The sequence below is a fragment of the Galendromus occidentalis genome, unplaced genomic scaffold (assembly GCF_000255335.2).
Source record: "Galendromus occidentalis unplaced genomic scaffold, Mocc_1.1 scf7180000076951, whole genome shotgun sequence".
Classification (NCBI taxonomy): Eukaryota; Metazoa; Arthropoda; class Arachnida; order Mesostigmata; family Phytoseiidae; genus Galendromus; species Galendromus occidentalis.
Window position 1 is genome coordinate 888,147 of NW_003804940.1, and position 17,273 is coordinate 905,419.

At 53.0% G+C, this 17,273-nt stretch overlaps 1 protein-coding gene across 1 annotated transcript; it reads right to left on the minus strand.

Annotated features, from left to right (window-relative positions):
• Positions 1–1,244: 1,244 nt before the first annotated feature.
• LOC100905083 (ftz transcription factor 1) lies at positions 1,245–16,810 on the minus strand. Its single transcript, XM_018638417.1, has 7 exons — positions 16,579–16,810; positions 6,982–7,113; positions 5,921–6,052; positions 5,251–5,597; positions 1,740–1,998; positions 1,533–1,630; positions 1,245–1,394 (listed from the first exon to the last, which is right to left on the minus strand). Exons 1-7 carry the CDS (start codon positions 16,589–16,591, stop codon positions 1,245–1,247), a joined length of 1,131 nt encoding a protein of 376 aa, XP_018493933.1. The 5' UTR covers positions 16,592–16,810.
• Positions 16,811–17,273: the final 463 nt, after the last annotated feature.

The window sequence follows — 17,273 nt, forward strand, 5'->3', positions numbered from 1 at the left end:
TCGCTTTTTACGCTACGTACATATCTGAATGTAAAAATTCATAATTGTCGAGATGATATCGGTCGATCGATAGGAATAATCGCAGTAATTTGAATAATAATGATCATAGATGATATTCGAAACGTTACATTACGTTCTATAAGCTGTCCTCAGTTTCGTCCGCCGGGCGTTCACTTCTGACAGCTAAGGCGTTCTGAGTCTCGGAGCGCTAAAGTGAGGCGATCGCGCGACAAGCTTGCTTGCTCACTCGCTTAGCCCTCACAGGGAGGGATGGAGGTGGTTGTTGTGTTAGAGATGTCTTCAACAGGGACTTCATACCAAAAATAAAAATAGAGCTCTCTGAATCCGAGCAATCGCGCTGACCGCCTCCTCTCAGCGTCCACCCCCGACTCGCGATCTTCTCCGTAATCCCTCCTCAAGATGACAGGTTCACTCGGTTCGCGGGCGATTGGAGGAGGGATCCGTTCGACTCGAGCATCAGGAGAGAACACTGGCTCTGCTCTTTCCTGTTTCTAGTCTTCATGTGTCCTCGTTTTCCAGAATATCCGTGTAAGTATATATATTACGCTGAGTTAGCTCTCTGCTTAAGCGCGCGATTGCGCAACAGCACCTTCATCGGGGGATGGGACTCAAGAACAACGACGACGAAACCGATCGCTCGATCGAACATCATCGTGGTAATCACCGTCCACTTGATCGAACGATGTCTTTCGAACACGACGCGCTGATTCCTCCGTTTCCCTCCGTCCCCCCGGGAAATCCTCCCGGAGAACTTCTTCTTCTCGTCCAATGCTCACGACGCTCGCCTCGTCTCGGTTCCTATTCTTCGGTATCACAACGAACACTGGTCTCGGGGCACGGCGTAGCACCGGTTCCGACCCTCACGAACGGACACGCGACCGAATCTTCCTCCAAAAGTGTGTGTTTGTGTTGTTCAATGGTCGCGGCCCGCACGCCAATCTCGCTTTGCAGTTCCTCGCGGCCTCCGAAACTTCTCTACATGGCAGTGTTCTCAAAGCCGTCCATTCCAAGTCTCGTTCACAGCTTTCCACGGCGTGACAGACAACTCCTCCTTTGAAGTGAGAACGCAGCGTTGCAGTCGATGGTTCACTGGTGAGTGGCGATTATGTACAGGGAGGGATGAAGGCCTTTACGTTCGCGTGCTGTTGCGGTATTTTGTCGTCTTCCTCGGCTTTTCTCACTCTCTCCTTCTCTCTTTCTTCTAGCTTTCTTTGGGTGTTGGCTCACGGTCTCCGTCTGGTGTGCAGCATTTCCATGAGCAATGTTTGCGTGGGCGCGTTACCGTTCACGTGTTTGAAGTAGAGGAACTCTTCTCCGCGCGACGACATTGCCTTGATCTCCGGCAGGATCGCCATCAGCTGGCTGAACTTGTCCTGAAATTCGAGAGGAGTTCGCGTGAGCTGCTTCGCATGCTTGATCTGTGAGGTGTGAATGTCGATGATGTTCTTCTTCTAGCTCCATCGAGAATGGCTACGGATCATGGGAACGAGCGGATACGGCGGGAAACTTACGGCGATGTTGGGATAATTGCTGGTGCAGTATTCGAGGAGAACCTGTTTTGTTTGCTCTTGGGCGTCGGTAACTAGTCGAGGATTCGACAGCATACGCACTTCGGGTGACGATGGATCTGCAGTAGAAAGCAATTAGAAACAGCAGGAATCGCTTCCCTTTTGGGGTACTCGTATATGCGACTCCCTTACAGAGGAACAAGGTCTCACCAGGATTGAGCAGCATGAGGAATTTGAGACAGGCGTAATCAACTTGGTCGAAACGGAGATCGGAAAGCTTTTGGGTGACTGCATGCAACTGATCGGCCATAGTCGGCATTCCCAGTAGGCAGAGCGACACAAGATCGAACTTTTGTCCATTCGGAAGCCCCGCTTCGTCCGGGAGATTATGGTGCATCCGCTGATGTATGTGATCCAGTATCAACATGTCTGACCACGATTGCTGCAGCAACTTCATTTGATCGTCAACCTGAAATGTTCGCTGGTTATACACATGCTGCAATCAATCAAGTAGCCTGGGATAGCAACTATGTAATGTGTCTTTTTACCGCTATGACCGATTGTATAGATTGCCCCGATCTCGAGCCTGGCGCCGGCTGTCCTGCGCTTCCGATGCTCTGGACGCCACACGAGGCAGGACCCTCGGAAGAGCATCATCCTCTCATTCGAGTTTCGTAAGCGGCGATATTACGTAAGCCCATTCGTAATGACGAACCCCGGAGATAATTCGAGCGACTGCTCCTCATGAGGTTGGCTTGGGGTTTCCTTGTTCTCTCAGAAGCCCTCGTCGATGAACATGCACGAAACGGTCTAATCTCGGAAAAAACTATCACCCGACACTGGGCTCGAGTAACGGTAACAATGTGCAACCATGATTTAATGAAAAAGACTTGAGAGGGACGGATTTATCTTCGGTTCGATGTTTCGTAAATGATTGCCGTTGCTGCGGATAGACGGAGCGGGCACTACAGTCAGCCACCAAATGGCTGATTGTGGGATACGCTGGGGTTGATTTCAAGGCCTCAGCTCGGAAGCTACAAACGGCGAACTGTTACCCGACACGCGGTGGTCTTGTGGATATGAATCATTCGCCCCACTTCCCGTTCCTCGTTCTTCAGAGTCCAGAGTCGGAATCTTAGCCGGAGCGACGTTTTGTTCAAGATGGGAGCTCACATCAATTGCTCTAGCCTCGAGATAAACCTCGGAGGAAATTTCGGGGAGCTCTGTTTTTTCTCTCGAAGAGGAAATATCAGTGACGGCTCCCAGAGCGGGCAAATCACGACGCGTTCTCAAGGCTGTCTTTCCAAGAGCGTTCACCTCCACACCTGAGCAAACTAGACTGCCAAGTTGCGGAGTTTGCGCAGACTTTCCGAGTCGGGAGACGGATAGCTCTAGCCGAAGATCAATGTGATGATTACGCGTATGAGTCGCGACCTCTGAAGGATCCTCTCGCGTACGGCGAGAGAGCACTCCGTCCCCTCGCTATGCCCAAAAAAAAATGCAGGGAACTTGATGCTTCATGTTGATTCGGGACTCCGCATATGATTGACCTGTTTCTAGGAATGAGAACGAGTCCGCCGGAGCGCTCTCCCTGGAATGCCGCCCTGACCTTTCCGTCAATCGTACTATGTATCCTGCACCGTGGCGGAAATGACGGACGCATCGAGTTCGTAAAGCTCAAGCTGCGTGCTACTGGTGGACTTCAGTGGATCGTCCAAGGTTTACGCGATTCCACGGTCCTCAGGAACCGTCGGTCAGGTACCCGACAACGAGCGCGTTTGATTTCTTCAGATTTCGTTCCGAATCTTTCTTCTCCGGGATTTGTCTGTTCGCTGGCCAGTGGCCAGTGGGGTTCGATCCTCGAACAAGGAAAATTTCCGCCCTTCTTTCTCGTTGAGGGATCCATGAATACCGAATCGGGATTCTCTGTTTCTGGATGGAGTGACTCTGATTCCTCTCAGCTAGAATAATAAGCGGCAGGAGTCCGGGCCGCCCGTCGAGTCATCAAGCTGGAGAACGAGAGTGGAGGTCTGAGCGAGCAGCTGAAAAGTCAATGATAAGTGCGGCGAAGGGAACGGTGAGAGCATTTCGGCAGAACGGAAACGTTTGGAAAAGCGATTCCAGGTCGTGTTTCCATGAATACTCGGAGCGAGAAGCTTTTTCTTCTTGCTCTTCCAACCGGTCGGTCTATTCCAGTTTGAGTAGGAATAAATCTCAGGGGGCCCCCGTGTCTGTTCTGCCCCTGCCATGTTCTACCGTTCACTACCCGTTCCAGCCTTCCGCCTCTCTTCATTCCGATTCTACACATGTCTCTGCATGCTCGCCGCTCGAGTCTTCCGAGTGCACTCTCATCGCTCCTCCCTACGAAGGCGAATAGACCTGGTGGAGCCGTCGAGCAATAGAAGTCGGAAATCAACGGAAGTAGCGGGAGGAAGACACTCAGCCAGCCAGCCGGCAAGAGGGCCACCAAGCGACCGACTGACTGACTAGATGACTGTCGGACTGACTGCAGGCCAGGGAGAAAGGCCACGAGAGCAATTACGAATCGTTCATCCAAGACAAAGGATTGTCGTCGGGTTTCGCGCTGCTGTTCGAATTCATTCGTTCGTCTTCTACCAATGGCTGCCAAAGGAGCCGGCCATCGCTGCGGCAATAGTTTTGGTAGCTGTGGTCAGACCGAATTCTTTTTTGCTAAGCTCGCTGGTCTTCTTAACCTTGATCCTTGACCCGCCTACCTTCCACATGCGCGCAACCATCATCATTATCTCGCACGATCCACTGTTAGTCTACGCGGTCGTGTGCGCCACCGTCGTCGTTGCTGTAGTTGCGGTGGCAGCAGCGGCGGCGGCTACTCGGTCCGTCAGCTTGAAATCCCCTTCGCCCGATTGACGTTTGTTGTTTCCCAATAGATCCTTCTTGCCCGTAGCCTTCAGCGGCAAGCGGACTTCATTGTTGTAATGGGGTCGACGCCGCTTGGCCAATGCAGTAACAGTCAGCTCAGTTGAGCCAACCGACTGACGGGCGGACTGACGTACCGACGCACGGGCAAACAGACGGACAGACGAACGAGCAGTCGGTCGGAGTGGTAGCTCGCTTGACGTCCAAGCTAGACGTCAGTCAGTCGGTGAAGCAGTCAGCTTGGAGCTGTCTTTCCATCCGACCGCCAGTCGGCGCTGCAATTGTGTCAAGGCAACCCGTGCGGCGGCGGCGGTTGCCCGCTCGTTTCGGAAAGCAATTCCACGCCACCTGGCGGGCGGTGAGGCGAATAATGGAAGATCGAAAGCGAACCAAGGACACAAATCCGCGCAAGGGCCGCCGGCTACGCAACACCAGCGAAGCTTGGTCGCGTCATACGTCGGCTTCCTCCGTCTGTTCATTCAGCATCGCCTCTGCTATCGTCGTTTGCTACGGCTTTGAATGGATACAATGTTTTCCCGACGACAATGCAACTCCCCTCCTTGTTTTCTCCGGACTCGCAGTGGAAGACATCATTTAAAATACATAAGACCATCAGTGGAAAATATGAGAGCGGTCTCATACATTAGAGCCGTTCGCTTGCGTAACAGTCTTTCTTTTCGGTTCGGTGTTATCACAGAAGTACGAACGGGGGCGAGAAGTCGAGCAGATGACTGACGCTCGGAATGAAAACGCTGGTGAGTATCTGAGTTCTGTAAGGTTGAGCTCGGGCACCGCTCGCGACTGTCAACAAAAGAAGACTCACCTTGAGTTCCTTGAAGTATATCGTAGACCGCGCCCAGTCCACCTGCGCGAAGAGTGCTTGGTCGATGACTTTGCACATGAGCTCGAAGAGATCCACTTCGCATTGGTTGTACGTTTGTGACTGCAACAGCTGGAACAGCAGCGACTGCCATTCCTTCTCGTCGGTCATGTTCCTCAGTAGCTCCCGCACGAGGGAAGGCACCTTCGATTGTGGAGATTGTTGCGACTGCGAGGTGATAACCAGCGGCAATGGAGACTGCGACGACGAGAGACCACCCTCGAAGTTCTGGAATGGGACGATGTTCTGCTTTCCGCTGGCGGCTGTCGCCTGTTGAGGCGCCCAATTAACTTGGTTGTTGTTGTTGTTATTATTATTGTTGTTGGTGTTATTGTTGTTGTTGTTGGTACTGTTGTTGTTGTTGTTGCCGCCGTTCGGAGCTGATGCTTTTGGTGTTTCGAAATGGCCTTGTGGGTTCAAAGGAGTCACCTGCGGAATAGACAGCGGACACATGAGGCTTGAGCTAACGGAATTTCCCTCCGATCATAGATTTTCTTCTCGGAATCCCGAGTTGTCTCTCCCTCTCCTCGCAGGGCACGCCCCGCCTGCGAGAAGATCAGAAGTTCGCGAGAAGCGAGGTGAAGTGACGAAAGTGACTTACGCTTCGGTCTACTTACCGTTGTAATACTGAGACTCGAGAGGGTCGTTTGGAGAGGTGATGGAGACGAATCAGGAGAGGACGTTGAAGAACTCAACTGGGGGATCTGAATCTCTTGTTTCACTCCCCCGTTGGTGTCATACATGCCTGGCGATGAAACCTGCAAGACAGGAAAACTGATTCAGAAAGGAGAAACCAAGAGAGGAATTCTCTTTTTGGTTATCAGCACGGAATCAGGTACATAAAAATCTCGAGTTTTTCGGTCGGCTCCTCGTTCTCTTGCGCATTGCGGCTTTCTCCGGAGATTCCCGTCTGAGGGTTGGCCGGCGAACAAGTTTTCCAGAATAACTAAGAGGAGTCAGAAACTTTCGGAAGTTGTTACTCCGTCCAGAAAACGAGATCGACGTCGAACTGCGGGAAAGCGGTGCACATTGTCTCGATAGAAACTTCTGGCTGTTCAGCTGTTTGCACGCGCGGCTGTTTTTGCCTCACTGCCTGCCAGTCCATCCGTTCGTGCGTCCATCCCTCCGTCCGTGGGTCCGGCTCGACATCCAGTCCGAACTATCTTCTCGCATCCACTGAAGAGCGGATGGTGCCTTAGGCGACCCGCGAACAATTCTGGTCGAAGGACCGCTTCCACTCGCAATGTCTGAGGCAAGCCACAAACCGGTAGGAGTTGAGCCGTTGCCAAAAACGCGCCGTATACTGGCGCCGCGCGATGACATGCCTTACTACGATCGGCTCGAATAGCAACCGGCAGCAACATAACAGGCAAACAGAGTTCTTGCTACGGGAAAGGCGAAACTCGCCAAAGTACTCCGTTCTGACGGCAGCAGCGGGACTTTTGAGACTGATGGAGCACATGGGTCGCTCCGACGAGGAGCCGCAGAGCGGGTTCGATTCGAACGGTGAATTTCCTCCATCGTGCGGGAGACTTTTCCCGGAAATTGCCACCGAGGGCGAATCATCAGCAGGATCCCTTTATCGCTTTCAACAAACAATAAATCCTGAATCAAGAACACTTACCGAAGCGGTTGGAATGGAGTACGGATTGGCGGTGATGGCGACCAGTGTACTTTGGGACATGGAGTCTCCGCACTGCAATGCGAGTTGCTTCTGCCGGAGCATCTGAAGCTTCTTCGCACGGTCCCTCTTGTACATTGGCCCGAATTTGTTTCGACCACCGCGCATTCGATCCGCTCGGACCGCTGAAAAATAAGAAATCAACACTCAGATCATCGTCCAGCGTTCTGCTCCGTCATCGCAAGCCAATTAACAAAGAAGAAAGCTGCTGAGAACAGGAAGAGGAGGAGGGAGAGAAGTTCCGTTATGTGTGATATTACCTAGGGTTAATTTGTGCCACAATTAACTTTGAACCTTCGAATCTACTCAGAGTGGGCCGTAAGCTCCTTGTAAGTGAGTGATTAGAACAGCGACAAGGTCATCTGGTTTGCTGTTGTCGGCGAAGCTGCGTCCATCCGCTCGCTCACACGCCGTCTCTTTTCCCGCCAAAAGCTTCGACCTGGGTCTTCTTCTCGCCCGACGACAACTCAACTATGAGGATTAAACACGGAAATAGCCTCGAGCCAAAGTAGGATCGAGCCCGAGCGTCAATTAGACAAAGGAGATAGAATCGCTCCTAGAGTTCTCTCCTCAAGCTCGCATGGCACCCCGCTTCAATTCACGGCTCTAACCTGGATCTCTGTCGCTCCCGCTGGAACTCTGTTGCCACCCGCCCGCCCAGATCCTCGGGGTCCAAGTTGCGCAACGACCGGATAAAGATTTGACCGACCGGCAAGCAAGTGGCCACTGAGCGGCCCGACAACACGGAATGGACCTCGAAGGTGGGGCGAATGACGTCTCGCCCCTTGCGGCGACTGCCAGACGGAGCTCGGAACTCGAACTTTGCTTCACAGAGAGAGAGCTGCGAGAGAGCCGTATAGCTCTACCTTGGCGTTCCGGAAGCATCGTCGACACGAAAGAAACACACGCAAGGCGCATGAACCCCCGGAATCGGTGTCTCGATTCGATTTGCGTTCGAGTGTGTCAAGTGACCCGAATTCCGCTTAAAGTTTCAATTCGTCGAATTCGATTCTTGGGTTTGCCCACGCGGCCCGGAACCAGTCCAACAGCGTTGCCGACTGAGGGTCCGAGAGCCTAACGGTAGGCTGCTCAATTCTAAACCCCATTCCCGAAACAGGTCAGACAAACGTCGCACTCACTGGGCCCGAGCCAGAAAGTGGGTCAGCAGAGCTCTCCAGTTCTCTAGGCCGCCTAGCGGCCAAGGCCTGGCCGAAAAATAGCACAAATATTGCCCTAGCCTCCGATGCCTCCGCCGGCCACGATTGCCGCTGCTACTGCCACGCTTCATATTTACATACATGCATCGATACGGAGATAACGTCGCCCGTTCAAATCGCCAACATGGTCACGCGGCAAGTCAAGAAACTGTACGAAACAGTGTTGCTCCAAAGGTTTGCTCGGGCGGGCGGGCAGACAGGCAGACCGGCGACTGGGCGGCCCGACCGACGGGCGGACTGCAACTACTTTGACAATCACACGTACTACGTCCGACAAGAATAATCTTACTGCAGCGGGCTGGTAAGTGGGTTACGCCTGTACCCTCCATGCTGCTGCTGTCCGTTGGTCGATTTAGTTCAACTGTAGCCATACGGTCGATGATAAGTCTGTCAATCATCTAGTCGAGTTACCAAGCTGAGGTGTCTATCAGTAAGGAACCAAAACAGGAGTCCGCTGGTCATTGAGACGGTCCTGCGCGAAAAACCTCGTGCGTTAGTCGCGGCGAGTCTCGACTCGAAATCAGTGAAACCGGGACGCTTCATGAATGTGGAAGCCGAACGAGGAATCAGGGAAATATGGAGCGTCACACGCGATGGCGATTCGATTCGAACCTGGGAGCTTTTGCTGTCCCAGGTTTGTAAGAGCTTTCGTTGGGTCGCTGTTGCATCACCGGAATCGCTCCCGTTTTGAAATATTGCATTCGATATTTATTAAGTAAGTGACTGAATGATTCATCATATATGCCGGGGCAACGATGATCTTGATCGAGTCGCCATTGTCGAGAGGATGGACGACGGCGCATTTTCGAGAGCCCACCCGAGTGAGGTAGTTGACCCTCGATTGCATGTGTGACGTTCGATGTAGCGAGATGTCAGTCAGTCAGTCAGTCAGTCAGAACACTGGCAAGCCACCTCGTAGCTCGCTCGGTAGACTAGCTGCTGGTTCTCCGCCTCCCGCTTGATGGCATCGCTCCTAGTTCACTTCTCCAGTACGCATGCCCAACCGCCGAAGCGGCCCGTGAGCGCTTGAGCAGACAACGAAAGCGCTCGACAACCGTAGACTCGACACCAACACGAGCGACTGGCCTGCCACAACAGCATCTTTACCACCGCCATCACGCATACGAGCCGGGACGCTCGCCGGTTCGGTTTCTCCTTGCTTAGACGATCCTTTGCCCGGCCGGGCGACTGGCAAAGGGACGGGCGACCGGCCGAGCCAGCCGGCTGCTTGGACCATCCACTACTCGAACAGCTAACGTAACGATACCAAACCAGAAACAGAAGAGGCTTACGATTCTGCCACAGGAACCAGCGACGTCGTCGACTTCGCCGCCAAACAAACATCTCCTCCCCGTTCCCTTCGGATGGAGCGACAACGGCGACGACGACAACAACGCGGGCGGTTGGTATCGGAATCATCGACAACAGGAAAATCGATATTCGGATTTGCGATTGCGGTCGCCGATCCAGAGCTCGGATTGAGCTTCATCTCCTCGTCGCTCACCGTCGATGGGTCGATTCTCTTCCGGCGAAAATCAATCCGGAGAGTTCTACCTCTGAGTGAGCGGAAATTCCAAGATAGCCTGACAGCGTTTTCGCCGAACACCCCCAGCGTTCATGGTCCGAACGTTGGAATATCCGCATGACAGAGCTCGAGGGAGAGCCGCTTGCTGTGTTCGGGGACGACCGAGTGTATTCCTGCCATCTGCGTCGAATGGATAGTGTTTGTGCGCCTGATTTTATTCGCCAAGCCTTCTTTTCCAAATCGTGGTCCATACAGGTCTGGGTAGCTTCGTTCTCGGGTATGGAAAGCGCCGACTCGTCGACGTCACCGGAGGGGAAGCGAGGAAGGGCTCGCACACACCGATTGCGAAGGTGCACGGACAACAACAAGAGTGGTTCATTGGCGTGAGTGGACGGGCCAAGTTGCTGCTTGGTTCGCCAGCGAATGGGCGAGTGAGCCGACTGACAGCCCGCTCGCTCCCAAAGCACCCTACAGAGTACGTGTAGCGGTGCTAACATAAAGCATTGCTTGCGTTTGCCCCGATTCTCTCTTCGGCGAGACTTCGGACTTCAAACCTCGGTGGCCGCGGCTGACGTCACGCGATGACTCGGCGGCGCAAAAAAAGCTCCCATGGAATAGTCGTGACTGGAATCGTCGCTCGATCGTCACCAGACGGGGCATTTTTTCTTTGCCCATACCCCGAGCGGAGCGGCAGAGCCGACGCCTCTTTCCCAGGTTTTGCAAGCTCTCTTTCCGAATTCGTATTCGAAAACCTCCGGAATCATCCCTTCTCGCTCTAATCGACCTCACCCGGCACATTGTACGACCAGCTATAGACGCACATATTATTTTGGCAGACCCTCCGGAGATAAGACGTTGTCGGAGCCACGATGACTTCGTAACTGAGGGAGATAAGTCCGACGAGGCTCGATGGCTCATAGTCAGGTTGAATGGAGACTGGGTGGCTGTACGACAGGGACGGATGGGCGCATGAATGCGCTAGGCGCGGCGTCTTGCCTCTGCCAGGAGTCGTGCCTGAGCAAAACGGTAACCGAACGTTTTCATAGCATAACTCATACATGTGTCGTAACCGTGGACATCCGGAGTGAGCCCAGTGAGTGCCGTAGCTTAACCTACTTTCGATGTAGGTTAGCCTCCCGACAGCGCGCACAGACCGGCATTGCAATAAGGCGACTCAACTACTGTTGTCCTTGTCGTCGTAGCTGCGGCTGCTGCCTACGAACGCCCTGGCTAGCAGCCTGGCAAGCTTCAATCGACTCTTTGCCTCTACCACTCCAACAACAATCCTCAAATCTCAATCCATAAATCAGAACCGCTATGGATTCCGACAACTTCCGTCGAGGGATCGAGTTTTCGACTGCCGAAACCGAATGTTCGGATTCGAGCTGCAACTGCTTTATTTTGTCACGGGAGTTCTACCTCCGAGATCCCATCGATCCAGATGACCATTTGGAATCCTCCTCGTCCAGAGCTCCGGTCCCCAACGCTAGAAATGATCGTTTTACGTCCCTTGATTTGACTCGCTCTCTCGAAACGGAATAATGAGAAGAAGTCGACGAGACTCGCACCTCCTGAGGCCCAATCGAACACTGTGCAGTTGTTCAGTGGAATCCGAATATCAGACACTGCTGACATCATCGAGCAGATTTCCTCCTTGTTCCGTTTCCTCCTCCGCAGTGGGAAGATGATTAGCTAAATGGTGAAAGAAAAGGCTTCAGCCGCAGCTCGAGTTTCGGAAAAAAATTCCAGAGCACTGCCGTTGCGAAAGCAAATTTTCAAAGCGCTTCATCGGGACATCGCGTCACTGCTGGCTTATGACTGACTGACTGACGGCCGGAGCGGACGGATCGTTGGACGCACGCTCCATCCCGATCGGCTGAACGGGCACGACAGATGCGCAGACGGAAATTTTGATGGGGCTTCCATTCGATTGATTCACGAAACTTCATTGAACGCGATTCCGATCGCTATTCACTTCAACGCGAGTAAAGCAATTTTCCCCGGAAAGCTGTACGCTTCAGGAAGATATGTGTACGAGATGATCGTCGAGACTGAGTGAATTGACGGAGCGGACGTTTGGAACTGCTGATAACTCTCTCAGGTCAAATCTGAAACAAATCCGCACTAATTGATTTTTCAAGCGCTGTATGAACTTTCGTGGCGTCCACGTCACCGCATGTATCACGGTAAACGTTCATGAAATGTACATTAGCCGAAGCTTGCGGTAACACCACTCGTGGCAACAACTGGTTCTAAATTGCGCAAGTACCGAAATTTCGCCTTCGGCTGGCCGCCGTGTGAATCCGTTGCAAAGGCTCTTCGGAAACGCCGAACGTCAATAGTAAGAACGCTTCGGATCCAGAATTGTTGTTCTTCGGTTGAGAATTAGACTTGTTGAAGAGGTTAGCGTCGTCGTTGAATTTTGTCAGTCGTCTCAGCGTCCGCTCGTTCGTCCCTTCGTCGGTCTAGGTATAGCTCCTCAGCAGCGAATGGTCCTTACGTAGCAGCCGGGGCGAATGGTAATGGTTGTAATGGCGGTGCTGTGTCGGCAACGGCGGCTGGTGGTGGTGCTAGCGCCGGAGCCCTGACCCACTTCTGCAGTTGCGCAATTGACGGCCAAGCAACACCACATCGCCAACGACGATGACGATGCCACTAGCACCGCTCGCTGGTGCCGCTGCCACAGCCAGTGGGATGAATCAGCGAAAGAATTCCTCAAGAATATTTCCCTTTTCACGATTCGGAAGCGATACCGTAATCGAAACGAACTAAGGCACGAGCTGATCTCCTCTCCTCCTCGTACCGAGGGAGAAGCGCAAGGAGCTGTCTCCGAATCTGAAATCACGAGACGAAAGATGTTCCATTTCCTCTTGAGGCGCTTCGCAGCTCATTGATCAAGCCCCGGCTTCGTGAAGGGTCCTGCAGGGTCCGCGGGTCGATAATCATACTTCATCTCCCGTACTTCTCACTCACTATACTTGCACGATGGTGTTTGTCTAAGCGTCCTAGCCGGTGAGCTCCAAGCTGGCACGCGAATCAAGGGACGTGCACATCGGAAGCCGTAGAAATTTCGGAAGTTATCTCTTCCTCTGGGGTCTCGGTCGTCGGTTCATCTTCCCCCCGAGCCACAACACAGGGTTCGGTAAAAAGATTTATGCAAGACGCAAGAATTCATCTAGAATCTCGAGACGAGCTTCCTTCAGAGCCATGATTCCTCTCGAGTTTCACGTGAGCTGCCTGCTTTGATGAGGGTTCGATGCACGCACTCCACAGCAGACGGATGCCTAGCTGCGTGAATGTGTTTCCAGCAGGAGCGACCGTCGTGCGAGCCTTTATAAGCGTGATGTTCCTCCTCCGAGACAGAGAGGGATTCCTTTGAGTCCGCGAGACACTGGCAAGGAAGAAGACCCCGTCGACGATACTCGACTGCTTGATCTCCTGCCCGTATGCCCACTCGGTCTGTCTTCCCGCTTGCCTATTTGAAAGCTAGGTAAGCTGAGGATAAATGTCTCGTCTGTCGTTCGAGCGAGCTGGCGGGCCGAACGGCAGTCTGCTTGACCAAGATGAGGCCGTGCAGAGCGAGGAGAGGAAACGAGTTAAACTTGACACCGAGACCTCTCTCAGAGAAGAAAATGAGACACGCTGAACGCTTGCCGCCGAGCCAGCCAGTCTACGTTTAGGCAGAATCACATCTGTTCTAAAGAACGCTATCTCCGTCGTCGCCCCCGCCACCGCTGTTCCGCGGACTCTCCGACTTGCTTCGATGTTTGATTTACAATCGAATTCGACTATTCGAAAGTTTTTCTTCCTTCCATTGGGAACTTAGATCATAAAGACGCGTTGTTGTGAGAAAGAGATGGAGGCGACGACCGTGGCGTCGGCGGCGACGATGTATGACGACGTTCATATATCCAGACAGCGTCCGTGGAGACGAGACTCTTCGAAACAAGATAGTCCATTCCGTCCGAGTGTATCTAGCGAAATCTACTCAGCCTCTCTATCCGCCAAGACGAGCTAGACATTTCCTTGATGTTCCAGATCGAGGTTCCACTACGGAGATCTTCCGATTTTGCAAATTCTCCAAGCACAGCTCGGGCTGTGGGGAGATAACCTCAGCACGCGATCAAACCCGAGAGGAGAATTTAGATTTTACGATGACTAGAAGGCATCGTCATTCCAGCGTTTTGGCGCTGGTACGACGTATTGTCTCTCACCGTGAATGGTGGACGTCGTGGCCTCGGTATTGAACCGCCGAGAAGGTGGAGGAGGTCAAAAGGCTATCGAGGCTCGATGGAGAAGCGTTCCAGCTCTTGAGGATTCGGCCCTGGCCACCAGGAAGGGGAGAAGCGTCCCGAATTCTCTCTTCGCGGGAATGAGTCTGTCCTCTATCTCGGATCTTATACATATCGAGCTCCGTATCCCTTGAGCACTAATCTCAGGTCTAAACAGGAGCCAAGTAACCGAAAATTCGGCCCAGAGACGCTATTCAGGGGCAGTCGTCAACGGCGTGAGTGTTAAACGGGAGGAGCCCTCGCCGTCGGAGCGATATCGACGAACTACGATAGTATAGCGATGCGAGCCGAAAGCAAATGATAGCGGACGAAAATTTGCCGGGTCGAGGTCCGATAGGCCTTCCGATCACCACTTCTGAGGGAAATTCCCCCGCAGGAAACCAATCCATGCCGTACACTTTCTCCGCGGCTACGACGGCAACTCGAATGCGGGGTCGGGGCAACTGAGCGGTCGTTTGTAACGCCAACTACCTAGGCGTACATGGGAAGCTCGGAGAATAAACTGCCTTTCACTACGGCAGTCGGATGAAACGCACCGAGCATCGAGGAAATGATCACGATGTATCAGCAATGAAATCTAGCGTACTGAGTTTCGTCAATAGACCCCCTACTCTTCTTCCCCGCTGATTTTTCCCGCCTTTACGACCCATCCGGAGAATGTCGCGGTATGCCCCGTGCGAACTTCTGAAAGTGCCGAAATTACCGAGCTAAGCTGTCATGTCAGTGCGTGAATCCGCAGGTATGTTGTCATTTCATTGTGTGCCGAGTTGTATGTCGTAACTCGCCACGCTAGAGCGCCGACGGTGAGGCGGCGACTTGTCGTTGATGATGACTTTGCCTGCTGCAACTGCGTCGCCATCGTGTCAAGCGGATGGACTACGAAAGGATTGCTATTTTGATTTCATTGATTGGGACCGATACCCGGCAGCTCTCGCGTCGAAAGCTCTTCCCGTCATCCATGAGCCCTCTGTGGCCAGGGAAATACCATTCCGCTCCGCCATCTCTTTCAACGGGATCCCGAGATCCAAGTTACCCTCGCATTAGAGCCTAAAACCTTGTCACTCGAGTCGGGTGCGAGGTGGCGGATGTCATAGTGATAGCGACAACAGACGAGCAAGTCTAACGTTCAGAGAAGAGGATCTCCTCAATCAAAATAGGGATCAGTGCTTTCGCGATGGACGATTTTAGTCAGATGCAGTTAATCGCGACCGATGTGGCTGTTGTGCTTTGCCAGCAAGCTGTGCGAGTGTCCACACGCTCAACGCGCTCGAATCGGATATCCCAATAAAAAGGGCGGTAGTTGAATCTGTTTTTGATTCGATTGGCTCTAGCTGCGTGGAAAGTCTTTGTGCTTTCCGCTCCTTCCCTGGTACACATCGCGGCATCCCTCTTCACTTCGTTTTGGTCATACGAATAGTCTGGAAGAGATTGCAGTTAAATTTCACGTGGACGACTGGCTCTTGTTCTACCGCTCTCCAGTGAAGCCAACTGATGAGCGAGAGCCTCCAGCGAAACCTCGAGATGGGTTCCTGAGACGTTTGGAGCGCGCTGGTATTGTTCTCTGGCGTTTCAAAGCAGACAAACGACTCCAACACTGTCATTATTACGTTAACATTCGCTCGCTCGTCTCCGAGCACTCGTTTGTCAGCCGGAAAATCGCATTGGGTCAAGCCAGGGGTCTAAGCCTCATGTAGCTTGCTGGCGAGCTGGCTCAATCATTCTGGCGCAATCGTCACGACAGCATTGCGAAAACATTCCGACGGCTGGCTGGACGGAAACGTTTGCCTTCTGAAATCGTATCAGACGCTTGAGGGGCGCGCGTCTTTTCGGACTGAAGTGTCCCATAGTGAACTCGAAGTCCAGCTAGCTCTAGCGCAAGGCGGCAAGGATTGGCCAGCTGCTTCTGGTCCGGGCTGTTTCTCCAGCGGCGGCAGCCACGACGCGATGTCGGCAAACGTTCAGTCGGACGGCCACAAGCTGAGCCGCTCGTCGGAGGAGCGAGTGGTGGAAGACCACCAGTCCATTCGTCTGGCGTGCTTCCAGAGCGCCTCAAGACTTCAATTCAAACATTTCGGCTCCTCTGAACAATAAACCAGCTAGCTAGACAGTCAGTCGGTTGGCTAGCCGGGCGAGATACAAGTCGCCGTCGAGTTGGAGTAACATGGCGTCGAACGAGAGAATTTGCAAACTCTGTCTCAAGTTCACGTACATTCCACGTGAGGAAGAATTTCTGAGAGCTACGGTGATCCTGCTCGGAGCTCCCGTGTTCCTCATTCGATATATTGTATAAGATTTGGATGGCGGCGCGGAATCTGGACTTCCCGGAAGAATTCGGCTTGCACGGATAAACCTTCTATAACGAAATGATATACCTATAATACTTCACTGATCCTACACGCGATGAAGATGAGTACAGACGGGAAAAGGGAAAAGTACGTGCGATCAAAGCGTCTGAGGGAGTCGCGCCATCGGAATGGCGTTGATCAAAAGGAGCGTGAATACACAGAGAGAGAGAGAGGGAGGGCAAGTTGCAGATACTGAGGAGTCGACACTCACCTTCGAGTTTCATCCCGACGTTGAGGCACTTCTGGAAGCGGCAGAAGGGACATCTTTTCCTCTGCGACTTATCGATGTGACACGACCGTTCAGCCACGCACTGGTAGACTTTCTTGTTCTGAACCGTCCTCTTGAAGAATCCTTTGCACGACTCACACGTTAGCAAGCCATAGTGGTACCCGGAAACTTTGTCGCCGCACACGGGACACAGCTCTTCGATGCCGTCTTTCGAATCGGCTGAGCTGACCAGGGCCGAGTTTCCAGGTGAGATAACAGCCAACTCGAGCGAGGGGTTGTGCACCACACCCGGAGGCGCAGACACCGAAACCCCGTTCACGGCCATGACGTTGACCGGAGGTTGGTACGTGTCGTTCGGTACGTACTGACCCGTCCCTGTGGGAAAGTAGAAATTGTCCATGAATGAGGCCATGAGTGCGATTTTCGAGAGAATGAACTCTCGGCTCTGACGATGACGACGACGTTGGAGCAGGGGGAGGCAAATCACACGCGAGAGCTCTCGAGGACGGAGACGACAGCCACGACGGCGTTGACAGAGCAGGGGACGAAGGCAACAACTGCACAGTAAACCCTGGCAGTGAAAATGGAAGCACGGACAATGAGCACTAGACAGCTAGGATTATCCTAGCCGATGGGACGGTTCACGTAATCCAATGAGGTAGTCACGAGAAAAAAGT